Raw genomic sequence first — 27299 nt, forward strand, 5'->3', positions numbered from 1 at the left:
AACTTCAAGTTCACTCTTTAAGGATTTTAATAGCGAAAAAAGGAGTTCACTGTAAATGTTAGTGGAAGTCTTATACCTGCCCGTAACTGAAAACAGTTTCAACTTTGATTGGCAAAACTTGGTGGTACCAAATGTGAAACAAAGCTGAACAAATAATGGCGCACGCTTTTACCAGAGGGATGCCGGGAATACTTGAGAGACACATGATAGACATGAAAATATACATATTCTTGCGCAAATAAATGTGAGTCTTTGGCTAAAATGGAAAAAAAATTGTATTACTTTTTATTTGTTCCCATTCCGGGTTGCGACACAAAATTAAAAATATCTCTTATTCACAACATGTTCAAATATTGAATAAAGGGGGTAAGTTTCCTGAGAAACTGTGGTGGTTCGTTGGTGGGGGAGGATAACAAAATAATTTTGATTTCATCAACTGTCGATAATGTATATTAGTCATCGTAAAGAGTGCCGCATTATTATTCAAACGGCCGTAAGGCAGAAAACAAAAGTTGACTTCCTGCCGTTTTTTCATCACCGAAAAGCGTTCGAAATCACTCAGTTGCTTACTTGGCGCAAATTGCCTTCATGACCAGCCATATTCCCCTGATATAAACTCGTACCCAGACAAAATGACAGCTTCCTTAATGATAAATGGAAGAATTATTTCAAGAAACTACCAATTAGATTCTTTCTATAAATACTTAATTTAGTCATGTCTCCTTCAATTTCTTCCATTCTCTATTAAAAAAAGTACTTTATACTTGAGTTAGGTATTCTTGACTACACTCAGCCTTTTATGTTCAGCATTTTACAATAAATAATGGTTTGGAAAGCTATGGTTGATAATTGCGTTTCAAAGTTCGCTTCAGTCGAAAGTGAGACACTCTGTTATAATTTGGCATGAAGCTGTTCCCTTTTTTGAGGTTTGAATTTTTTGTACATCGTCACCACAGCAGCTCCTCCAATTCCAAAGTTGTGCTGCAAGGCAACTGTTGCTCCGTCTACCTGCCGTTTTCCTGCTTCACCTCTGAGCTGCAACAAGAATTAAATGACAAGTTTTAAAAAAAATTACTTATGCAGATTTAGTAGGATTTAAACCACGCTTAGTTCTGTCCCTCAGGAGTAACATGGAAACTCAAAGAAAGCGCAGGTGCCTTATTTTCTCGCCTAATCCCCAGTGCCCACGCGACCCTCTTTTCCCCGCCACTTGCCCATGCTCTTACTTGTTTTCCGAAAAACATGCATTACACCTACCTGCCAGTTAAGTTCGGCGCATTGCGCAAGACCTGTGGCGCCGATCGGATGTCCTGATGGGAATAAAGAGAAAAAAACGTATTAGCCACATGATCGTTGACATGCAACCGCTCTGTTTGGTCAAAGATGAAGAGATTTCTTACTAAGACTATCTTGAGCTTTGTTTAGCATCGCCTTTGCTTTCTTTTCAGAAAGTTACCATGATGCAATATAATAACAAATGAAAGAGCACACCTTTCGACTCCAAACCTCCCGATGGATTCACTACCCATCTACTGCCAATGCGACAAACTTCCCCGCCTAAGGAGAGCGAATAAAAAAGTCACTTCATTATGAGCTGAAATGTACACGCAATTTAATTGGTTCTTTCTTGTGATCTATTGGAGGACAGACGCTTATATGACATCACCATTAACAACATTTTGCTTTCCTATCCTATGAAACAAATAGATTTCATGTTGCCGTGGGTCTGTAGAGTAATAGATCACAGACAAAATTTTGGTAAGAACATCACTAACACACTCAGCTGTGCCCAATATGCAACTTCCTTTTTTCAGGGAGTGTACACAACACTTATTCAAAATAGTATTTTATTTGTATAACAGTAATATGTAGGCCTTACCATTTTCGTTCCTGATCCATTCAGCTGAATCAATGAGCTCCCCACCCCTCCCTACTGGGCAAAGCCCCATGGCTTCATACATAAATAACTGAAAAACCAAAAAACAAACATTGGAACTAACTTAGTATGGTCATTCTCACAGTTTTCAGTTACAAATACAGCCATTGAGCATTCTTTTTTCACAAGCTACAGACTGAAACAGCCTACTCTGTTCTTCACATATGGTGTACATGATAGTCTCTTTTAGACACAGTAACAAATCAAGAGAGTTCCACTGACCTCATTGCAAGAGAAGCAATCATGAACTTCTAAGACATCCACATCATGGGGTGTGAGATCTGATGATCTGTAGCAGTCTATGGCAGCCTTTGTAGCCATGGTGACCCCAGCTAGGTCCATAAAGCTCTTCTCAAATGAAGATGGTAGGTCTGTAACCATCTGCTGAGCTAAGATCTCTACAGCTTTGTTCTACGAAAGAAAAGAAGTGAACCGACCTGGGTTGTAAATTAAATGCAATCTGCTGCCAGCGAAAGGACCATAATTACATATTCCTGGCCAGTTTGTATGTGTTCTGAACCACAAAACTCCAAATTCAAAACAGCCTAAAAGTATGTCTGTTTCAATTTTTTCTTAAAAGTTCATACTTTACTCCATTAAGGCCAACAAATTTGAACTTAAAAAAAATTATTATTTTTGATAGTATAACAATGATTTGTTCCACTAGTGGTAGTTTTTTCTGAGCTTCTAAAAACCTTCCCCTTTCCCACCCCTCTTGGTTGGCTCCCTCAAAAGCCTTCAAAATCAGGTATAGTGCAGACACAGTTTCCTTCTGAAAAAAAACAGAATTCTTCAAAACAAACCTGCATTCCATTTGATTCCATGAATTCTCTTGAGCACACAATGGCAGACGCTGAACCATCTGCTGTGGGTGCAGACATGGCAAAGGTGATAGGTTTGCAAATCATTTTTGAGTGAGTAATGCTGTTCAAAGGGAGCTCCTTTCTAAGGCAAGCATTTGGGTTGTGAACACTGTGCTTATGATTCTTGTATGCGATTTTAGCACATTGTTCAAATGTGCTACCATATTTCTGACTATGCTCTTGTGCAGCATAGGCAAACAGCTGAAATATGAGACAGAAGGAAAAGTCAATGATAACACAATCCATCCACTGCAAGTGTAAGTTAGACACAGGTTTTCTCTAGCCTTGAAATATTGAGATAGGGAAGGGAATTGCAAATGAAAGAATCAGAGTTTATCTGTCAGCCATGATGATTTGAACATGGACCAATTAAAGATACCTGATTTTGTGGACATAGCCTGTAATAAGTTTTAGAGGGGATGGTTCCAATCTGTGAGGCTATAGCCAAGAGATGAAGTGTTACCAGACAGTATAGAGACCCAGTATAAAGTGACTTTTTCCTTTTCCAGGTTTCTGCGGCACCTAATACATGGTGACCACTTAATACAGTGCTGCTAACTATAGGTTACCTTAATAACATCTGAGGTCATAGAGTTTAGTTGGGGATTGACAAGCCCAGGAGCAGCACCAATATTAACCATATGATCCATGTGACGTTTCACAGGAGATACACGGTCTTTGTACCTCTCAGACAGGCCTCTTTCCATCTTTTCAAAACCTTTACAGAAAAAAAAAAACAACAAAACTATCTCAATTTGGTTGTTTGTCTATCTGTTGGCCTATGTGACATGGCCAAGGTGTGTATGCATTTAAAAAGACTTTTCATTACTTGGTTCTATTAGATCTATATCACGCATAGGACCACCTGGTTAATACATTCATGACAAACATATTGCTTCACACCACAAAATCAATAAATAACACAATGCACAATGCACAATGCACAACCTTTTGTAGAAATCTTAAAATTGTTCATGAGAGAAAGTGTAAGGACTTACCTAAGGCTAAAACACACCTATACTGTCCACTGAGAACCAACAGCCTTGCCAACATCAGGGCAGATGATGCAGATGAACAGTTGTTATTGGTATTAAACACAGGAACCCCAGTCAGACCCAACTCTGAAATAAGACAGATGTGTATTTTCCTTTTAAATTAGAGAGATTGCTTATCAATCATCAGAATTTAATCAAACCCACTTGAATGTTAACATAATTGTAAAGGAGGGTGAACAACAAACATTGTAATGAGCCAAAGAGAATGAAAGGTAAACAAATAATAAAAATAAATTGTAAAAAAAGACATGACTGGTTTAGTTCCAGAATTACTTATATTCGATTAAAATGAAAATTGTTGGTACTCTAGAGTCAATCCAATCACTTTTAACCCTTTAACTCCCAAAATTGATCAACATGTACCTTCTCTCCAAAATATCCATACATTATCCAGGAAACAGGTAATGAGAATACTCCAAAGTTGTCAGGTAGAAGTTTTTATCTTGATCTAACACTAAATTCTCATAACTATTTTGAAAGGAAATGTGTCACAGCTAAAGGGGAGAATTGACAATCAGATCTTGGGAGTTAAAGGGTCAGTAACATTGCCAAATAACAAACATGAAGGTCTCAGTGTAGTATGATTTGCTTTTCAATTATATTAAATGCCCACATTCTGGGAAAATATATATTCAGCATGCACTTTACATACCATAAACTGCCCTTTGACCTGTATAAAAGGGAACAGCAAGGTTCAATGAGGCAATATTCAAGTACAAATTTTAACCTCTTAACCCCTAAGAGAGACCAGTAACTAATTGCGTCTTGCAATATCACCCTGAAATCAAACATTAAGGTCAAGGGCAAAAAGGAAATGATTACCAACCAAAGAAGCTGTTGATTGTTAAACAAACTTTCTTTGTCAGCATCTTAGAAAATGTATAGAGAATACTATTAAGAATAGGCATATTTATTTTAGGGTGTAAAGGGCTAATAATTAGGTATTCTTGTAGGATTTTATGAAAAGTGATGTTTGCGTGACACTGACTTTGACATAAATAGTGCTTGAGACTACCCTGAAAAAGAAAATTGTGACCAACTAAAGTAGCATTTTTCAGTAAAATAACAATCACACCTGATGTTGGTTCTCCATAACAGTAGCTAGCAACAACAGCCTCCACATCCTGGTAAGAAATCCCAGCATCATTCAGTGCTGCTGTCCCTGCCTCTCGAGCCATATCTGTCAATGAATACATTCTTCAAATCAATGACCATTATTGAATGTGAGGGCTTATCAGCTGAGAAGTCAGTAATCAATCTACTTAACCCTTCCTCTAACTTAAAGTGACCATCAGTTAATTTCTCCTTACAGCATCACAACTGAATCAAACATATAGGTCAGGAGAATGAAAGGAATGATCACAAACTAAAAGAGCTCTTGATTGTTAAACAAATTCTCCTTGTCAGCACCTTGGTAAATGTATAGAGAACAGTATGGAGAATATACACACTGATGTTGGGGTGTAAGGGGTTAAACAATGTATCTTGGCTGATTAAGTCAACAGGGCACATGACTGTATATTTCAGCTCCTTGTTGCATGAGAGATTTCAGTTGGGACACCATTTAAAGAGCAAGGCATAACCTTAGAGCTTCAATCTCTGCGGCAGAGGGAGGGAATGGAAGGGGGGTGTCCTTCAAAATCCCAAAAGCTTCAATTTTTATGATAAGTTAAGTTTAAAAAATAAGCTCTTCCATAAAAGATGGGGATAACTTTCCTTCCACTGTCAATTTGTGTTCAGACAACCTGCAATAATTAAAACACACTTTCAATATAATGCTTCCAATACCCTTATCAACATACCCGGATAGACCCATTTCTTGGTGAGAGGCTTTTCAAATCTGAAAGAAAAGAGAATTTTCAAAAGCCGTAGATGGTGTCATGATCATCAGCTCATGCAAGTTAGATCACGAGGCTAAACTACAGAATACAGGGCTACTTTTAACCATCTACCAAACGAGCCTGCTTGTTTGCCTCACTTGCTCGTCCACTGCTGAACCAATCGAGGCATTAAATATAAAGACCTACGACTTGACACGCATATAGATTACTCCTCGTTCTTTTATCCACTGCCGCCCTAAGGGAGCCTCTAGATCTGTGCTCCGCCAAAAGTGGCCCTGTATTGTTTACTAGCTGACGTTTGACTGTTAATCAACCACTTACTTCGTCATTCCTACACCAACAACGAAAACTTGATCTTTAGCTCTACTCGTTCCTGCCATAATGGATCAGCAATAAGAGGAACTTTCTATACCTGCGTGAATTAATGCCTCCAACAACTCCAAAGCGATTTGTTTTCAAAAATTTCCAATATTCCATTCATATATGCCGAAACCTGTTGTCCACTTCGTCACCTACTCTACAGGAAGTGTCCTGCTAGTACACAGGCCACGGTGGAGCATTAGATGCACTCTTGTGCTCATGCTCTATTCACACCAAAGCTTAAACTTGTCTTAAATAAATTAAAGCTATTTGTCAAACACGGTTGAAAATTTCATTCTTCATAGAACCTGTTTAGACCGAATTCAAATTAAGCACATTGAAATACAAGTTAGAGACTACTTAAAACCTACGGAAAACTCAGTTTTTCAGTTCTGTTTCAGATTTTCATTAAGTTAAACCCGGTCAAAGTAGATTTTTTTTGCTAGCGTGAATGGGGTGCATGTCTATAATCTTAAAAACTTCGAAAACTACGCCCAGATTCTTTCGTAACATGCTCGATATACACATCTTCGAGTCGTGTGTTGTGCAGCTGCCCTTTGGCCGTTGGGGAAAAAGGCAAAGAAAAGCAAAATGAAAAAAAAGCAACGACAGTAATGCGAAAGGACAACTTCCTCCGTCCATGTCAACTTATGAATTAAGACTTTTTCTTGACTCTTCCCTCATTCCAAAACTAGATTCCAGTTTTCTTCATTTTATTACTATTCCTTGCAGATAACCATAGCAGCGCCTCTTAGTAGAAGCGCTTGGTGAAACACGCATTTGAAAGAAAAAACTCCTCTGCGCTCATTAATTCTTAATCAGAAAATTTTCTTTCAATTGTTAATAGTAATCGCTTTGTCCAACGGGTCAAACTGGCTGAACAATAGATGCTAATTAAAGAAAAACGCCCCACTGACTGGACTTTGTTTACGACGCGACTTGGATCTTCAGCTATAAACAAAAACTAGAAGAAAATCATATTTTGCGTTTGCTTATCAAAGCGTGTTGAACTGTGCAGATCGGTCGTGAATCTCAAGTAAAAATGGACTTTTTGCCAGTACAAAACACAGGTGAGTACCGTTAAAAAAATTAACTGCTTAGATATCGATTATGTTCAACATATTTTAAGAAACTACTTAAATCATTCTGGGATTCGACGTTTTGTTAGGAACTCGAGTTTTTTCATACGACGTTTTATCAGGAACATGAGTTTTTTTATTCGACGTTTTGTCAGGAGCACGAGTTTTTTCATGGTCCCACGCTTACGCAACAAACCAAAACCATGTAGCTTATTTCTTCTTAATCACTCAGTTAACTGTCAAAATTCGTTTGAGGAAGATGAATTAACAAAATTAAATTAAAATTGCTTTTAGTAACAATAGAAAAACTGAATTTTTGGGCGGAGTAAACCGAGAATATATAATAACACTACGTAAAGTTTTCTAGACCTTTCTAGCGACACAAGAAAGACCGAACTACTATTTTTGAATACGACAAGGCTATTGGCTGACTAAAATATAGTTTGACATTCTAGTCTCCACGTTTATGACAATAGTATGAGTCGTTTTTCTTTAAAGACAGAGACAGTAAAAAAAAAAAACTTAAATTGCGATGCCGAATCTTACTTCGCATTTTGAAGAATGATATTGATACATTCCATAATTGTCCAAAAAGTACACTATTATAACTAAGAACACAAAAGGCATGAATTTTCAAACGTGGTAAAGAGCAATTAAGATGACTAAAAGCTTTAAAGCGCTCACACCTGTATCTTGACAGAAAACGACGTGGACAAACTGAAGGCCGTCATTTTCCTCCAGTCAGGTGAGCCATCATATGCTGGTTACGTAGCAACCAATTTTCCATGAAAATGGCAAGAAATGTTTGACCGACAAACATGTTCAGAAGAACGAAGATGTAAAATTTTCCCGTCGTAAACAGAATATCGTACCTGAAATTAATAATTAACCACTTCATTGTTTGTAAATAGTTTATCGCGGGTACTTGGCCCGCAGGAGAGTTCAAGAGATGAAAGAACGATCCAGTGGACAAGAAACAGCAGTGATTTTCTTTCTACAACAGGTCAGTAAAAATTTTAGCATTTTTTTTGAGAATGAAAAGAGTACAATTTCAGGAGTTTCAATAAAAGTCGGTAACCGGCAGTCTATCGCCGCCTGAAATACCCCTAACAGTAGGCTCCCGTGTTTGATTTTCGCCTTGGGGCTCAGCCGCCATCGGCAGCTGTATTTCGAAAAAGTTATTGAGCCCCAACGTAGTTTCTTTGGGCTTAGAATTTTAACTTCTTGATCAAGGGTTCGACGTTAATTAGGTTTAATTGAACTTCCAGAAGAAATTTTAAAACATACAAATACCACTCACAGTTTTTATTACGTTATCCAGTGGGCAAAGAAACCGGAATAGACAAACCTATCAGCTGGAGATTGTAATCTTAATTACTAGAAAAACAAATTCTCGTTAAAAATTTACAAGAAAGTTCTAGTAACCAGAATAGAATTACTAAATTAAAAAACAGTCGGTCGAGGAAGCTAATAAAGATTGAGTTATTTCAAAAGAAGATTGTGATAACTCCCTGAATAATAACCATTACAATTTCCTCAAATGTGATTGGTGCATTAGCTGCTTTATAGTTCACTAATCGTTCCGTACAGCTGTAATCGATCAGTGTATTCGGACAGTTGGCTGTAATTGGACACCTGAAATCGGATAGTTGAAGCAGCCAATCTTACTAAGTCCACTCAGCAAAATCCACCAATCACAGAATAGATCACAATAACCATAGCAACAACTGCTTATCCTGGAAAAAAAATTGAGGAATTTCAAAATGGAGGAATTTTTTATTTTAGACATTGTCTCTACTGGACATGTGTGCCCCAAATGTATTTGTTGTTTTCAGAAATTGGAACAGTTATAAAGAATTGGTAACAGGACTTTGTGTCGTCCTATTCCTTCTGTAATCATACTCATGACTGACAAATCTTTTTTGTCAAATCGATTTTGTTAATCGCACGTACAATTACAGGCCGAATTTGACTCCACTTGGTCCTATTACCGTAACTTGATTAACTTTACTGGACCAAGAGTTGCTTTTCATCATCTGAATCGTGCAGTATCACAACTATTACATACGTTGCAAGATGCATAATTCTTTTCGTAGAGAGAGATTATGGATGTATGAGATTCTATTTGTAACGTTAAACAGTTTTTTCATGGTTACGGCGTAAAACTTCGTTTAATCTAACATTCAATAAATTAGTAACTTGAATTTCTTTTGCATTGGGTCGCTTTTGATAAATCGGGAGCGAAGCATTTTATGAAGTTTCCTGCATTTTCATTTTAGGTGGAAAATTCATCTGAGCACATCTACAACTGTCAAAAAACCACAAGGAAACTCCTTAGAGGTCTGTTTTCTTTTAGACTTTTCTATATTTTTTAAACACCGTTTTGGGTGGATCCTTTTAAACATTCTCAGTTGCTTGACAGTTGGCACTCATTCAGTTGACCTGTTTGAAACTGGTTTTACTATTCTTAAGCCGGTCACACAGGTAAACTTCCAGACAAATAACTACTCTTTCAGGAAGGGATTTCTAAGCCGTTGGATAACCATCTTCAAATTAACTTTGAGCAATAAATGCTTAGTTCTGATGTAGACAGGTGGAAATTTTCATGTTAAATACGCGCATCTGTTCTAATGAGTCTTCCTGTCAAAAATATTCCAAAAGGTTTTTTAGTGCTGAACGAACGCAGTCGCATTTTGCAACGTATGTTGCAAGGGAGGGTAATGCAAGCGTATGAATTTTTTCCTTCCCGTGCGGTAGATTCATATTTGATTATAACATGCCTAGCAGTTTTTTTTCTGCTTCCCCTTAAGTCCAGCAGGAGTAGTGTGAGCAACACAAGAGTCATATAAAGCATTGTCGGCTCAATGTTTTTTTTCCCAAGTCTTTCGTCTCATTCCTCAGGTCGACTCTTACTCAAGTTCTTCCTTCACTGCTTAAAGGAAACGAAAAAGGACTGCAACGTGGAATAGTTTGGGAAAGACCTCTGCCGACAATTTGAAGAGATATTTTGGTTTAAATTTGAAACGTGGGGGCTTTTTGACGACTTTGAGTTTAAGATAGTTAAAACTTAACCTGCGACTCTCCAGGCCCACATCACAAGTTTTTTTTTTCTCGAGCGTCTCTTTTCCTGCGAGGAATTATGAGGCCTTGAGTGACGCCAGCCGGCAAGGGGTCTGTTTAGAGTTGTAAAGGGGTTTACACCTCATTATTAGTGCCAGACCCCGGCATACCTCGCCCCGACTCGTCTCAAATCTTTCCGCGGGCAGAGAAACGCGCGTCCTGCGGCGCTACTAAGAAGAGCCTGCTCACAGGTTAAATGAAAGAGAAAAAGAAAATTCCTGTTGATTCTTTTTAGAGACGTTTAAATCTCACATATTTTAAACTGACCGACGGACAAGTTTTGTTTATGTACATTTTTTTTAAATTCAACAGCTTAGACACCCCAGTCAAGAACCTTGCGGAGCAATAGCCTGGGATTGCTGAATTTCAAGTGTAAATGCACTATTAACGATCATGGTGATATTTAGTGGGGGATGTCCAGCTAACATGCATGAACTGCAAGAAATTTGAAGCACAGCACTGGGCGTTCCCCTCTCTATTTGCTTGCAAAGTATCTGAAAGATAGAGGGATGTAAAATCCAGTAACGTTACTGAGACATACCTAAGCCTATCATTCTGCTTTTAAATCTAGCAATTTTTTGCGATATAAGGGGCCACTACTCTATTCCAATAGCCTACAACATTTAACAACATTTTGACTTCCAGGGCAAAATAAAGCTTAAATTTCTCCATGCAAAATCGATTACTTTGCAGAATTGTGAAGTTGACAAGTGTTAGAATTCTACACCCCTCTTGTGTCTTTGAGACCGAGCCTCCCATATCTACAGCCTTAATTCCTATAAGCCCTCTTTTTTTTAAACAGACCTCTCTTGCATGTAGCCACACAATGGAGATATCATGATTTAAGCTTGTTAGAATTGTCAGTCTAAAATACACTTGTATTTGTAAGCTCGCTTAAGCTCTTATTTAAAATTGTGTAGGTTTAAGTTTAACCCCTGAGAGTGACTAACATCTGATTTCTCGTTTCCTTATCACTGGTGAATCAAATATTAAGGTCATGAGAATAAAGGAATTGATCAATATTTGAAGGAGCTTTTGATTGTTAAGCAAAGTACCATAAGATATGTACAGGGTACAGTGAGGAGAATCTGCATGCTGATGTTAGGGTGTAACGGGTAAATGTCTTCATTACTGCTGAGTAAAAGATTGGAAGAAAACAATTCTAGCTCTCAACTGTTTTTCAAATAACACTTCCCTCCTGATAAGCCCAAGCTCTGAGGCACCTTATCTGCAGACACTACAAAGGTGTAAGTCCCTTTGGCAGCTTAGGAAAGGCTTCACAGTTGAAAAATTGTCATATATTAAGTAAATTTGAAGACTACTGGTAAATTGACTTCACACTTATTTATGACAGATGAGGCCACATTCCCAGAACTTTCTGAGCTTGTCTCCGATCAAGAGTATACAAGGAATATTTTCGTTTTGAAATAATGTATACTGTAAACAAACTACACAACAAACTCTGGTGTTATCTACTTTTAAATGTGACCTGATTCTTTCTTCTTAACCCTTTACCTCCTATGAGTGACCAAGAAAGAATTTCTCCTTACAATATCAATACAAAATCAGGCAGACACATAATGAGAATAAAGAAAAATATCAATTAGGGGATTATCAGTTGATTCAATACCAAAATCTCCAAACTAACATTATAAGAATAATATGGCGGACAGTAAGGAGAATTACCAAGAAGATCTTGGGAGCAAAAGAGTAAAGCATTTCAGGAAATAACCAGGGCATCAAACTTTGGCCCTTCTGTAAGTTTAGGTAGGGTTAAAAATAAGTACTGAATTGATCTTTATTCATTCCAAGATTTTTTTTTTTTTTTTAACGCTATATGGAGGAATGATCAGCGTGAGGACATCAAATAAACAAACAACAAAATACCAACAAATACAAACACAACCATTGTCATCAAATGTGACACCAGAGTACAATGCATTCCTTGATTGACATCTGGCACAAATGCTGCCATTTGCCAATTGACGTATTTCTGTAAATTACTTGTTGGACAAAGACAACGGCAGTTATAGCTTCCCCGAGAAAATTTGTATGTCCTTGACTCCATTTCACATGGATGGCACAGTCGTCCATGCATGTCTCTGACTCCTGGTAAAACATTTGCCTTATCTCTGTTAAGATAGCGCCGCTCTCGAGCACGTTTCCATGGAGGAAGTTGATCAGGTTTATATTTACTGCTTGCACCAGGATCAGCACTGGAACCAAGATCATTATCACCTACATGCCAGATACGACTTATGGTTGGTGAAACAATCCTGAAAATTGTTGAATTCCTATTGTACAGAAGCATTAAACCTAGATAAAGGGGCCAGTCTTTTTCGGCATGTCCTAAAGCATCCTCCTGAAATGTCTTGATATACTCCCACATTGACGTGTTAAATGCATAACCAATACTTTGAACAAGTGGCACCTCGCTCACAACAAAGGCATCTGGTTGATGATCTACTAAATTCTCTTCTCCTACACCTTGCAGTGTGCTAAAGTGGATGTTGGGGACAGAGTTTTTGACAAGGAGGGAGTACCACATCACTTCCATAAAATCTGGTGCAACAACTAAGTCATCCTCAACGAACAGTACATCTCCACTGAAAGTTTCATTGTGCTTTAACTGGAACGCATCTGAAGTAAAAAGAAAACCATTACAATTTTGGACATACATGTCATTTAATTTTTAGATTATGGTATAAACTACTACTTTAGAACCCTGGGCTAACCAATCATGAATATTATATTGATGAAGGACAAGGCTTCACATACTATCAAGTAATATGTGGTAAAAATGGAAGAAATATTTTCCAAATTACCAAACAAGAAGTTACTTTGGGCTGACATTGAGCAATAGAGCAAATTTTACATCAGTTGCAAGTGATGGAAATGATCTTTAGACCCCCCTGAAAAATTGCATTAATATTGCTTCCTAACTAGGGTTAATCACATGAGGTTTTTAGAGTTGGCTCAGTCTGCTGGGTCATTACAAGTCAACCCCAGCATTTCTTCAGATTCCTCTGAGAGCTGGCTGGTACCCATTTTTACTCTTGGGTGGAGAGACACACCATGAGAATAAAGTGTCTTGCCCAAGAACACAAACACAAACATCCTTCTGAGTAACAGAAAATTTTCAGAGAAGCCAGACAAAAAGCTGAGGGTAACCTTGTGATATACTGGTATCCCATTCAGGAGGGATTAGTAATCCTTCTTGTTGCATTTTGTTAGGGAAAACAGGATAAGCACCAGCTGGATGGGCCACTTGGCTCGATTTCAGACATCACCTTACCCATCTACCAGCATTAAATTAGGAAAATACTACACTGTAGGCTTGCATTAATTATCAACATGGATAAGTTATCACCTTACCATGTTCATCAAATACTTTTATCATAGTATTCCACCAATGAGTCTTTAAGACTTCTGGGCTACGTTCTTCTTCCTCATTTCCAAACGTCCACACAAGTTTTCTACAAAATGTGATTTTACCAAGGACCTTGTACGTCTCATTTATGTCCTCCATTGATGAGGCCTTAGTGTGGTGGAGAATGAACAAACACGGAGTAGAAGGAACGATACTCCCAGACGAGGATATTGACTCCAATGTCCTTTCCAAATACTTTGGTCTGTAGGAGCTAAAAATAACCAGAGGGACAAAAGGGGCTTGGAAATTCTGAGGAAAAACAATATCGAATTTCTGCGGCCAAATGTCCCCGCGCTGTCCGAAAAGAACCGGAATTGCCAACCACACTTGAACCAAGATGACAACCGCAAATATCACTGTTCTTTTGAATGATCGACATCTGAAAGTTCTCCTCAGAATCAGTGTCAAAGCCATGGTGAATTAGTTATCCAATACGATTCCAACGGTAGATTCCACCGCTTCGAGCTTCGAAGAAAAGTTATCCATAAATCACGATAGCGTAATTTTCGAACACACCAGGGTGACGTGTCAGTACAAACTTCGATCGGATTTGTGCCATGTTCTGGCTAATAAATTTACCCATCTTGTCTTCGTATCTTTGAGAATTCAAAGAAGAAACTTTGGAATATAATGTTCCATCGAAAACAAACTGATGGCCGCTGTGTACTTTGAAAATGCGTGAAGGCTGTCTGAGAATTTGAACCAAGCGTGGAATTATGAAGCGGTCATTTAATCCATTGATTGGGGAGGGGTAAGGAATTAATTCACTGTCAGCACTCTTGACGAATCAAAATCTTGATATTGCATGAGGAAATAAAGGAAGTAACTAATTTACGCTCAAGGAATCTTGAGGGGTGTACACATTATTTAAATCCTGGACTGATAATCTATCTTTTACTGTAAGCTAATGAGTTTACCTTTACTCTGGGGGTACTGGTCGGGATAAAGTACTCCATACCGCTGAGCAGAAAGAGCGTTCCTAAATCTATCCTCTTTTGGCCAGTTACGCATCTCTGTTTTTGATTTGCTTTTGATAATTCCGAAATAGTTTATACGAAGATTTTTAAAGGGGTGTGGGAGGAGACGAGCTTGTACAAATACTGCGTAAGTTAGCCACCGTGAAGAGTTTCAAAGCTTTATTCATAACTTTTTACGGTGGCCAATTTACGTTAACAACTCAGGTAATCAAATTACCCCCTTTAATTCAAGTGTTAAATATGCTGCGAGTTGAGTGTAATTTCTCTCGGTTCTCAGTCAGTAAAAACGAGGAAAACAGCTTTGCACGAGCAGTTACTACAACACTGCTGACGGGTAGTCTAAATTTGATAGTTTTATTTATACAAAAATTTTTACAATCACATGAAACTATTCTTGATCAATAGGCACACAGCGAGTGTAACTCAAACTCTATGAATTATCGTAAACATAATCGTAAACACTTAAGTTGCTTTCAGTATGCAACCTACAGCTAACAATGGAAATAACATTGGTGTAGAGAACTTCAGTTTGGTAACCAGTTCAGCCAGGCTAAAAATTCAGGGAATGAAATTTTCCCATCACCGCTTGTATCCAATTGTCGGAGTGCCTCGTTGACGTCGTGGCGGTAGTCAACAGCTTTCAGTAGGAGCTTCAGCTCGTCTTTATCAATGGTGCCATTGCCGTCTCTGTCATATTTCTTGAATTCGTCGATAGCTTTCCTTATATAGTAGTACCTAGAATTGTCATTGACGCATTCTAAGCCCTTTTCGTTTCGAAGCCAAGAGAAAAACTCCTCGAAGGAGACGCTCCCCCCGCCATCTTTGTCAACGAGCATGTAGCAGGCTTCAGCTTGTTTGTTATCCATTCCCAGGTCATCCTTCAGAAGGATTAGGACTTCTTTTTTACTTAGGTGACCATTCCCATCTGTGTCATACTTTTTAAACAAACTTTGCACAACAATCCTGGGTACGGTGGCACTGAAGTAAGATTTACCAGAGGCCATAGCGCAAACCCTCCAAAAACGATTCAATACTCAATATAGAAATACTGAATATGAAACAATACAGATTTATGTAAATTTGAAAATTTGTTTCTGCTGAGGTCAAACTGCGTGACTGAGGTCAGATCAGGATGCAACGTCACTATAAGGCCAGTCACGCAAGGTGAACCGTGACGTATTGTAGAAGCTCAGAACTGGAAGAAGGCGGGGACCTGTTAGATCGGTGAATTTTTGGGATTATTGTTTGTTCTTTAGAAAGCTGGTTGGTCAGCTTGTATTGCGCCAGATCTTAAAGGAAGACCCAGTTTTATCTTTCGTAAATTTTGCGTACATATGCGAGTGAATAATCTAAAATTTGATAGAAATAGTTCCTTAGAGTATAAATAGGTAAATAAACAAAACAAGCTAAATAAGTCTATTGACCTAACCGTTGGTTTGACCCCTTAGTAACTAGCATCAAATTTTTCTTTACAATATCACCCATGGGCCCAGCTGTTCGAAGGCCGGTTGGCGCTGGTTTAATCCAGGTTTCTTTATTCCTTCGTGTTAAAGCCTTTTCGGGATAATTTTCTCTATTCTCTTTTGAGCACCCAATAATTCCGATTCTTCACAAAAAGAATTGCACTGAATTTTTTTGTTTAAGCCTTCAGATCTGATATCAGATTTCACACTAACTTTGAACAACCCGGCCCTGAATCACATATTAAGGCCAGGTGCTTAAAGGAAATCATCCAGCTAAAGAAGTTCTTCATTGTTAAACAAATTCCCCTTGTTCACAGTATGGTGACCTTGCATACTGATGTTGGCAAGTGAAGCGCTTATTACAACTGGTTAGTGTCAAAGCTAAACAAACAACTTTTTCTTTAATCAGATTGACCGTGCGGGGTCAGATTTTGACGAATAGTGTAACGCTATTATGACACGCGGTTACTGTATTACGCGACTTGTGTTGGTAGTCATGTGCCTTGGGTGCCCTGTGCTTAAAGATTGACGTAACTTGTAAGAATCGTAATAAATAGCTCAATCTTTTATCTTCCTTGTTTGGAAAGTAGAACAGGAATAATAGAAACTAAAAAAAAACAGTAAATTAACAGAAATAACAACTTCAGTTTCAAATTTTTTAATGATTCCCTATAAGGTGCAAGTTAAACAGATTTCGTTTAAGCATTGACTGATCAAACCATTCACTACAATGAACGTAAGAAAAATCCACAATTTCTAACAGAAATAACAACTTCAGTTACAAATTTTCTTATCATTCCCTATAAAGTGCACGTTCAACAGATTTTGTTTAAGCATCGACTGATCAAACCATTCATTACAATGAACGTTAGCAAAAATCCACAATTTCTAACGGTTGCTTTTACTTCCAACAGCAAGACTGAATTAATTTGGGTTTTCTATCAATAGACAAATTACAACCTATCTCCAATGTCCAGAAGTTTGGTTAAGAACACGACGAAATTAGTTATTTTTGCAAGGCCATTAGCCAAATACCCAAATCTTACATACAAAACTAATGTTTAAAGGTTGATAAGATCATCACCTAAAAGAGAACCAAGCGCAACATCGGCATTAGTAAAGCGCGAATAATTCTTACATTACCTTCTCAAATATTAATTGCGTAGCGGGAACAAGTAATAGGCCCGCAAAGCATAAACAGCTGTAGAGCGTACTGCTTTAGTTTAGAGGTACCTACGTAATAAGCTCGGTTACTTGCGAGTGCTACCTCGCGTGTTTACCATTTGACTTATCATGTACAAACCATTCAATTTTACGAAGGCACAAATTGAAAAAAAATATAGCTTCCTAAAAACTATTCTTAATGGACGAGTGGAAGAATCTTATTTGTTGCTCATGCGGTGACCCGTCCTAATGACATACGGCTTACTCAGAAGTTAATAACATTTAACTTCTACCTAAACTATCCAAACGTTATCCAGCTAACAGATAATGAGGATACTAAAAATTATCAGGTAGAAGTTGTTCTCTAGACTAACACCAGCTAGAAGGGAGAATTTAAAATCAGATCTTCCGAGTTAAAAGGTTAAGAAGGAAATCAATCGCTTGAAAAAAATTACACGGAAACAGCAGGAATAAAAATCAGTTTGAGACAAGTATACTTATAACATAATCTTTTAGTTTGACCATCACACGATCCTGACTCGTATTGAATAACAGGTCGTATAAAATATTATTTGACAAATAGAATATATTTTTCCAATAATTAATTGTGCTGAGTTTTTACATCTTTTAAAAACATTTTCCCAACATAAATTATTTACCTGCCATAGAACGTTCTTTTAAGTTGGTACACACGCTGTTTCAATTGCATGACGAGACAGCAATACCGTCTTTAAAGTAACCCCATTCAAGACACCAAACTGGTGTAAGATAATAGCATGTCCTCCAATTCAAATAATTTGTTCTTTAGACAATCACACAAAGGGCTTTCAACCCCAGAGCCATTAAAGAAATGTCAAAAATAACTTGACCAAGCAATTATATACTAAAATATTTTTTAACACAAAAATAACTTCCCTGGGGCACAAAGGTAGTTTTTCGTTTTTTTTTAAACAAAACTTAACTTCTTTTGTAGTTTAACTTTGCAGTTTAAAGTTTTAAAGAACAAATGAAAGTCATAACTATCACAAATCAAACGGATAAGAAATCCTTAAGTAAAGAACTTCATTTTTGAAAAACTTTACTCATCAATTCGGATCAGCGAGCACGTGGCCTTTTGATTTTGATTTCTCCCACTTGTGTTAAATCTCCATTCATGCGTTTCAAGTCCTTTGTTTCCCCATTGACATAACCATTCTTTTTCATTCCGTTTTCCAGATGATTATCAGCGACTCCATTTTGCCTTAGCGGTTGGTGAACTTCCCTTGAAAGTTTCCGTTTATCCAGATGATTGTCTGCGACTCCATTTTGCTGCAGCGGCTGGTCAACTTCTCTTGAAAGTTTGTGTTCCAGTGTCATGTGATTCTGGGGTTTCAAACCGACGCACGCCCTGAAACAAATTTTATGACCTTCTGTCAAATTCTGCTACAATATCGACGGCTTTCCAGCAGTGATTTTAAGGGATTATTCTGCGAAATTTTGGGCAATTTTATAAATGACGAACTGGAAAAGTAGTCACCACACTGAAAATTCCGCCGGTAAAAGCTAAGATTGTAGGCCTGGATTGTACGAGACATAAAACAATGTTACGAAACAAGCAGATATCGACATGTTCTTCATTTTACTAAAGAGAAACACAAAAAGGAAAAAAAAATATATTTTATCTTTTGACTGTGACTGATGGAATATCACAAAATAGGATCGCACTTTGATGTTCTGCACGAAAGGTTACTCAAGGTTTCCAGAGCCAGTTTGACACGTGATCCTCGCACGACATATGAAAAATCACGTGTGGCACGTGAGACCCCAGGACAAGCGAACTCTCTTGAGAACACGTGATCCTCGTGAATATCAAGTGTCATTTGTTAAACGCGTGAAAAACTGGTGCAAAACCAGCTCACCTGAAAATGTTTTCGATGCAGCTTCTTTGCTTAAACAGGGCGTTGACGACAGGAGTGCCACTGGGAACTAGTGGAGCCTTAAGGAGGTAACTGAGAAGGGATAAGACTGGGTTGAACGACTGGAATTCTGGGTCGTCTCCCACTTTAAACTTGATTCGCTCACAGACCTCGCACAGGATAACCAGGTCCAAAATGATCGGTGCCGCGAGTAGAGAGTCCTGTGAAAGAAACAAAGGAGAGTTTGAAAACAAGATCATCTGAAGCGAACAGTTTTAATAAACGTCGTTTCGCCATTTAATTAACACCCTGATTGTGCCTTGCTGGTTTTAACTATTGGGAACAATTTCTAAAATAATAGTTGCCAATACCACTTCAAGTAGGACAAAATTCTTTTCACACTGTAACTTCATTAGCCTGCCTTCATTTTGGAGGGCGAGTGCTCAGTATTTTCACGGTGAAAACTATAGCTGCCATCTTTGATTTTTACAATAGTGGAAAGCTGGGGAGAGAAAGAAATTTGTACCGAGGGGATGAGCAATGGTCAAAGGAAGAAATGGAAAAGGGGTCTTTCCCCGCCCTCTCTCCCACCGTCCACTTTAACTGTCAGTCAAACACGGCCAATCGAATAAACGATCGCAAGTTTTTAACGCTTACGTTATAGTTTCGACAACCTTGACTAAATTGATTGGCCAATTTTGCCACGTAACTTAAATACCTCACAAGTGTTGTGTAGTACGATGGTGTTAAGCCCGTGCATGAAAATCTCGGACGTGTACTCATCGAGAGCTCGCTTGCTATCTCCCACATATGGGACATACTTGATAACCACACAGTGATCAGGTTTCTCTCCTTTCTCATAGAGAATGCTGTTTGATTCCACCATATCATCTACTACATTGCTCTTGGATATCTAGCAACAAAACATAGCACAATAACGTATATAATAACAAGCCAACTTTTAGCCCTAGACGAGTCATTGTATTGTGTAATTCTTGAGAGAAACAGTTTCTTTTCAAGCACAGAAATTATCCCCACAGGTGAGCTGTTATTTAAGCAATTGCAAGAAAAAAAGCTTAAAAAAATCAGACCTTGGCGGGATTCAAACCCATGCTTCCCAGATACCAGCTGAGCACTGCTAACAACTGAGCTACCAAGCCACACTTTGGGAGGGGGACAAATTTAAGATGGTTTTTCTTTCTCATGAAAGAACTCGATAAAAACTTGAATTGAGGTTAGGGTTATAATGATTATCCAACTATAAGCCTCAGTATTGTATAATTCTTGAGAAAGACAATTTATCATCACAGTGCTACCCTCCACAAACAAATCTACCCAGTCAGCAATAACCTGTTAGAAATGGAAGCCATTTCCAGTCACCCAACTAGAGGATAGAAGCAAGGACAGAGCAAGCAAAACGCAAGACTTTTTTTTTTGAGGTTTTTTTTTCCCCCCAATCTTCACCACAAACTACATGTTCAGGTGTATGTGCCTCAAATAAACTGGTGATAAAATAACATGCTCCATAAAGAATTTAATAAACAATTTCCTAGTTTTCATCATCAGCATTGAAGTCAGGGTTAATGTGGAACGGCACCCATACATACCTCTTTTGATCTGAACTGTTTAGGTGCAGACAGGTTTTTTCCATCATTATTTCCAAGATGGTTGTAGCTGACAATAGAAACAGGCTGTGGATGAAAAAATCTTGTTTAAATCTCAGCCCATGTGTGGGAGAGCATGCGCTTTCTATGGACCAGTCCCACTAACACCAATAAGAGAAAACTAAAATCTCACTCAAATCTCAGCTCATCTGTAGAAGAACATGCACCCTCTACGAACCAGTCCCTCTAATACCAATAATTAAAAACTTACAGGCTGACAGCTCATCAAAAGAAAGGTCAAGAGAAGCACTAAATATAAGCAAATGGTTGAAATGTATATCAAAATATTTTAACATTCAACTGCACGTTGACTTGCATACCTTCAAACCAGCACTGACTAAAAAATCCACAAGGACAGATTTCATTTTCGTTTGTCCAGATTTGAAGTCATCACCTCCAATAAAGGTTCCATGCTTTTTGGCAAGTTCCACAACTCCTGGAACATTTGTGTTCTGAGGCGAACCATTAATGTATGAGCACTGCAAAATTAAACATTTCAGCACATCAAGCTTTACCCTATTGGCAAATTAAAGAGTCAGTATTCTAGATGCAAGTATAACAGATGCAGTGATACATAAGTCATCTTTAAGTGAGAGAGCAAAAATAGAAATCTGAGCAATGTTGAAAGTATCATCTGCATAAGTAAAATAACAAAGAAAGTAAATTTTGAGCTATCTTCTGTGGGTGTTGTTCACAGGATGTATAGGAAATGACTTTGGAGAAACAGACTGCTTCAAACAAGGCATTACAAAATTAGTTTCCATGCATAAAGTGTAACACAAATCAGAGACAATCAATACCTTCTCTAAGATGCTTGCAACAGCAAAGATGGTTGATGGAGAAACTTCCTCTTCATTCTTTGCTATGGACTTCAACAGATTTTCAGCTGTGTCATTCAGACCTTCACTGACATCACAGAATCTCTCAGTATTTGCCGTCCATAAGACAATAACCTAAAAAAGTTAATGTAACACATTTATCTTGTTGACACTTAAAGCCTCTTGCTCAAGGATAGTAATTTTTGTCTACCTGGAGATAAACATGTTATTCAATTTTACCCCTCTAGTAGATAACTCCTATTTCCAGCAAAAGGAAATGGAACAGAAAGATCTCAAGTGTCAAATTGAGGTTTAAATCACAACTCAATAAAAAGGTAAAAATCACTAACTTTATTTTTTATTCTTAATGCTAAATTCCCAGAGGTGATTAACATGTAACTTCTCCCCATAGTTTATTCATACATTATCCAGCAAACTGGTAGTGAGATTACTCAAATTTATCAGGTACAAGATATTATCTTGATTGAACATCAAATTCTTGTCACCAATTTGCAAGGAAATGTGTAGCAGCTAGAGGAGAGAATTAACAATCAGATCTTGGGAGTTAAAGGGTTAATGCTTAACTCTATTCTTTATTATTAATGCTTGTGGCTCTGTATGTATTTAATCAGATCAGAATTCTGTTTTAAATCCAACCTTGTCGAGATTATTCTTCTGCTTAAAATCGCGTATGTCCTCTCTTATCTGCTCCATCATCTCCTGCTTGCTACCTGACAAAATGTTGTCAGCACGATCCACTTGATTTGCTGCTATAAAATCAGGGCAGTAAATGGAACGACGTGGTGTCATTTTTTCCAGGTAGGGTCTCAGCTGTCTCTGTAATCCATAATCTAAAACCTCTGCCCTTTCAGTGGCATCAGCTATATTGAGTGATGAGATGTCCCATCCTAATATTGAAATAAAAGCATTACAGGTCAAACACATACTGACGTAGACACAGATGCAGTGGCCATGAGTGGTTAGTGAGCTGAACTCTGGCTTGAGAGGTCTGGGTTCCAAACCTGGCCTGGTCACTGTGTTGTGTTCCTGGGCAAAATGCTTTACTTTTAAAGTGCTTCTCTCCACCCAGAAATATATTTAAATGGTACCAGCAAATTGTCAGGGAAGCTTAATGAAAAGCTTAGGGGTATCTTTGTGATGGAGTAGCATTACTTGAAATCTCCAAGTAACATCTGATAATCTCTAGAAGTTTGAAGGAATTTTTCAGAGGAAATTCTGTGAAAAGTTGTTCAGTTGCAGGGCATATATCAATTTCCTGGTTGGCTTTTTGCTATTTTTTTTTTGTTCTATAACAAAGTCACAAAATTAGATTTATGTCAGGTTTTTCTATTCTATATAATGACCTCCTGGCTGAACCAAGTCACAACTCTGAAGCCTGTCCTATTTCATATGATAAACCACCCAAAAATCACTCACCATCAAATATAATATCATTAGGATTAACCATGGGAAGCATATCTTTCAGTGGTATGTATACATCACCATCAGGTCCTGTGCCAAGGCATATGGTAGAGGACTGGGTCAGAGAACCCACATAGTTTGCTTTCTGTGGTGGAAAATGTACATTTATGCATTATGTGGTAAGCTGAATAATGCACACAGTTTGATTGGTTCTTATCAATGATCTAACCAAGGGCAGACACATCATTGACAGTTTTTGGCTTATTTATTGAATAAAACAAACAGATTTCATGTTGATGTGGTCTGTTCATTAATTGATCAAGGAAGACATCAGTGACATAGTTAGCTGTGTCTCATGTGATACTTTTTTGTTCTTGCCACATTGCCACAAGAACTGCGGAACAACAGAATTATTCTGTTTGGTGCCTTAACCAAGCAGAATCAACAAAGTACAGAAAATTAATGTGCAAACCTTGACGCCTTGTTTTGTATCCCAAGATAAACCCAACTTGTTTGCCAGCACTGCTGCTGTGATCGTAGATCCATTGTTACCTCCCCAACCAACCAACATGCATCCAACCTTCGGAACCTGCCTTTCAGTACGGAATGTGTACTGTGTCTCAACTGGCCTGGCAACATAAGAACCTGTTGAGCTGCAGTCAACTTGAGTTGTTTCATACGTGTAAATGCTTTCTATGAAGTCTGCAGTGTAACGGACATTTGGACTTTGGACTTTGAAAGTTGTCATGTTGCTTACAACTTCACTGGTCATAAAAGAAGAAAGAATAACAGACTTGTAGCACAATCATCATGCCCAAATGAGTAACATAGGGTATTTTCATGAAAATGTAAAAAGTATGCCAAAAATACTTTTATTTGGTAGATATACTTGCTAATTTACGTTCTAAAAAGAATTAGTGAAGATTTCAATGTTTGTTCGGTTTTTAAAGCTTAATTACTGATTACCCACAATCCTTTGCGGGCGTGGCATTTGACTAGTATCACGAGATTTCACTAGCCATAATGGCTGAGTTACAAAAAAAAATTAATTATAATAATATATAATTATAATATTAATTATATTTCAACTATCTCTAGATTTACAAAGAAGCAATTATTTCTTCATTGACATCTACAGGGACTTTGTAAATGTTATTCCTCTTTCTCTTTAGTTCTCCACACACATCCCCTGAATTATCCATAAGAACTCCCCGCATACATAGAGGAGAAGTTACTTAGAAGACCTTCGATGTTTGTTGCTTGATTTCAACGAGAAAATCAGGCGAAGTTTAGCGTTTTTCGAGCGCTATTTGTGCGGATTTCAATTTAGAGCGGGCTTGAAATTTGATCGTTACACATTGATAAACACAAAGCGAGAGTGAATTTAGGTTTCCGATTTAGTTTGCTTTGAATATCTTCGTTTGTATTGTATGTATGGCTGTAAAACTTTGGGGATTTGTAGTCGAACACATGAACTTTGCTCTGGAGTTGTCTCAGCAGCCGAGGTGAAGTAAAAGCTGAAATACGGGCATTTTTGCAGGTAAGTGGTGTTTGATTTTCCGTGTTTAAAAATAAACAATAACATCGTTTCCGAAACCAAAAATCACTTATTTCTTCTTTGCAGTTAGCTCTTTTTAAAAGTTAGTTTAGATGAGGGTAAGTAAGTGTTTGAACCTTACTCAGACGAATCAACTTTCTTTGTAGGCGTATATTCAAGATGCTAGACCCGCACATGTACCATGCAAAGCTCTGTTGGATCTGCTGCGTTACACAAGCAAACAACAGCGACTGTCTTCAAGTTTTTTATTCCTGTTCTTTTAAAAACGAACATTTAACGCTGTCTCTTGGCATAAGGTGTATTTAAGCCCTACTCAATAAATGAGCATAATGGAAGTGTCTAATTGATGTTGTTTTGAGTACGAAATTTACCTTTATTTTCGGGTTTATGCAAATGAGATGTTACGCGTTACATTTATAATTTGGGTATATTTTCCAGTATCTTTAATATTTTTCAATTCTTACATTATTCCAAAAGACAACACAGTTATTTTTTATTAAACTGCAATCATCAGAGAAGCAAAATGACAAGTTTGAAAACAATCTGTCCATTGCTGATCAAGATATTTTCAAATATTTCTGAACAACCCTGAATGGGCGTGATGATCATGCTACAAGTCAACATCATCAGTAAATTTTGACTAATAAATTTATACTAAATAACAAATAAACATTGAGGGACATTTTGATATCTAAGTCTAATCATACTGGCAAGAATTGTCTGGAGAAGGACTGTTTTCCAAAGTTGTAGCGACTATCATTTCGACATTAGTACAAGTCATCACTGCAGTCATACAAAAGACATATCAATGCTCTTACTGTTGGGGAACACAATATGACAAATTACAAAATCAAAAAAAGGGCAATGGTTGGAGGATTGTCTGATGCATCAAAGTCATCCAAAATTAAAAACAGAATATTCTGCGAAGTTGATTTCCTGCATGTTTCGCAATATAACCATGTTGTTTCCAAGTCTCCAAAAAATCCCAACCTTTTTTACAAACCCTCTTTTGCACCTTGTAGAATCTTTGCCACCAATAACAGCCAAATATAGTTCTGACAAAACTGAAAAGAGGGGAAAATTTAGGAATTTTGAACACTGACCATATACTACAGGGCGACTGCTTTATATGGTGCTGCTGGTTTGAATGTAATTACACTTATGAGAGCCAATTCAAAATGGATATAATTAATAATTTGGCAAAAGGAAAGCTGTCCTTATCAATATGTCATGGCTTTTCCATGAAGATGATTATCATTAAAGTTTGTCACCTCAGCTCGGGTTGTCATCACAATAATCACACTTTAAATGAAAAAAAAAAAGTTAAATCACTGATAAGTTCTTATTTATGAACTTTTGGAAGAGACACAAAATGAGGTCACCATTTAAATTTCTTTTTCTCGCTTTTTATCATTAAAACAAATGGATTCCATGTTACCATGGGTGATCACAGAAGGTTGTGGAACAACATCGGTGACACATTTGGCTGCACATGAGTGCCATGTGTTTGTTCTCATCACTTTTTGACGTCATATGATCTATTGCTGAACAGATACACAGCGATATTGAATCTAGCTGTTTTTAAGAAAAGGAAATCCGAAACAAATAACGGTTGAATAGGCGATCTGATAACCCTAACCTTTCCCAGCATATTTACCAAAGGGTGACTGTCTCGTTTGTTTGCAAAAAATTTGGAACGGTTACTTGACATCTCTTGAACAGTTCAAAGAAAGCCAGTTTATGACCGAGTAAAGTTTGATCGCATTTCTTAATAACGCCCTCGAACTGGAACATGAACATGGCGTGATAATGAGTCAAAGTCCTCTCTCTCTTTCTTGCGTAATTATTATGCAAGACAGCGCCCGGCTACAAGTTTACATTTCGTACTAAATAAGGCTTTAAAAATTCAACATATCTTAACCTTGTAGAAAATCTGAGAAGATCCAATGAACATAAATATGTCTAAAAGTTTTCCATGTTTCTCCTGCATTGAAGAAACAGGTCAAAATATCGCATTTTGCCAAGCATTTCCATTTTCAGCTTGGAAAACGTCAACAATATTCGTACTTCAGTACACAACTAGTCCTAATGACATGGATACCGCCTATCAAAGAACAACTTCTGTGATTAAAGCGTTCGTTGTAGATCCCTCGCTTTAGGCGCTCTAGAACCCCTTTCATTCATTCAAAATTAGAAAATTTTCGTCGAAGAAGCATGGATTTCACTCCGCCCGTACTTTTTCAACACGTGTAACAACACTGTCAAGCAGCTTAAAATCTTTGCCGCGTTTGCCACTTTTCTTCCTGAGGGCTTACGAGATATTTATAGGAATAAAACAAGATTTAATCAATCCCTTTTTGATAAAAACATTAGTGAGAGTTTCTTCGGTAAAGCACAGCTTTCCCGGGATTCGATCCTTGTCCAATCGATTACAAACCATACTTGAAGACGGTGCTTGCTTCACAAAGGTGCCTAGCGCCCAAGATTCGCACGCAAGATTTCTTTTAAACAAGGTATTTCCAAATAGGAACTCACCTCAATTTTAACTCAGTACAACCTCCAGATGTTGGAAAAAGATACTTCCTTAGGTTCTTCAGCGTCGCTCATACATCTACTACCAACGGTTCAGGTGATAGTCAAATGAATAAATTAAG

At 37.7% G+C, this 27299-nt stretch overlaps 4 protein-coding genes and 1 long non-coding RNA gene across 5 annotated transcripts; 1 reads left to right on the top strand and 4 right to left on the bottom strand.

Moving 5' to 3' along the window:
- Nucleotides 1-51: 51 nt before the first annotated feature.
- On the bottom strand, nt 52-6153 carry LOC131784543 (sterol carrier protein 2-like). Its single transcript, XM_059101364.2, has 12 exons — nt 6017-6153; nt 5657-5694; nt 4930-5034; nt 4507-4524; nt 3798-3920; nt 3369-3517; nt 2740-3000; nt 2159-2347; nt 1880-1967; nt 1492-1557; nt 1258-1310; nt 52-1035 (listed from the first exon to the last, which is right to left on the bottom strand). The coding sequence occupies exons 1-12, from the start codon at nt 6073-6075 to the stop codon at nt 892-894; spliced, it is 1293 nt and encodes a 430-aa protein (XP_058957347.2). The 5' UTR covers nt 6076-6153; the 3' UTR covers nt 52-891.
- A 5190-nt stretch (nt 6154-11343) lies between these two features.
- On the bottom strand, nt 11344-14425 carry LOC131784592 (uncharacterized). Its single transcript, XM_059101417.2, has 2 exons — nt 13630-14425; nt 11344-12894 (listed from the first exon to the last, which is right to left on the bottom strand). The coding sequence occupies exons 1-2, from the start codon at nt 14096-14098 to the stop codon at nt 12104-12106; spliced, it is 1260 nt and encodes a 419-aa protein (XP_058957400.1). The 5' UTR covers nt 14099-14425; the 3' UTR covers nt 11344-12103.
- A 571-nt stretch (nt 14426-14996) lies between these two features.
- On the bottom strand, nt 14997-15689 carry LOC131784587 (calmodulin-beta-like). The gene has a single exon (XM_059101411.2). It carries the CDS (start codon nt 15663-15665, stop codon nt 15186-15188), a length of 480 nt encoding a protein of 159 aa, XP_058957394.1. The 5' UTR covers nt 15666-15689; the 3' UTR covers nt 14997-15185.
- A 1077-nt stretch (nt 15690-16766) lies between these two features.
- Nucleotides 16767-27299, bottom strand: LOC131784554 (inositol-3-phosphate synthase-like). The gene is made up of 10 exons (XM_059101375.2): nt 27181-27299; nt 23560-23851; nt 23103-23232; nt 22323-22573; nt 21648-21800; nt 21168-21326; nt 20791-20874; nt 19902-20096; nt 19187-19404; nt 16767-18675 (listed from the first exon to the last, which is right to left on the bottom strand). Exons 2-10 carry the CDS (start codon nt 23833-23835, stop codon nt 18384-18386), a joined length of 1758 nt encoding a protein of 585 aa, XP_058957358.2. The 5' UTR covers nt 23836-23851; nt 27181-27299; the 3' UTR covers nt 16767-18383.
- LOC131785135 (uncharacterized) lies at nt 23884-24980 on the top strand. The gene is made up of 2 exons (XR_010718122.1): nt 23884-24627; nt 24792-24980. It is a non-coding gene; the product is annotated as an uncharacterized lncRNA (long non-coding RNA).

Source organism: Pocillopora verrucosa, chromosome 7, assembly GCF_036669915.1.
Source record: "Pocillopora verrucosa isolate sample1 chromosome 7, ASM3666991v2, whole genome shotgun sequence".
NCBI classification, from domain to species: domain Eukaryota; kingdom Metazoa; phylum Cnidaria; class Anthozoa; order Scleractinia; family Pocilloporidae; genus Pocillopora; species Pocillopora verrucosa.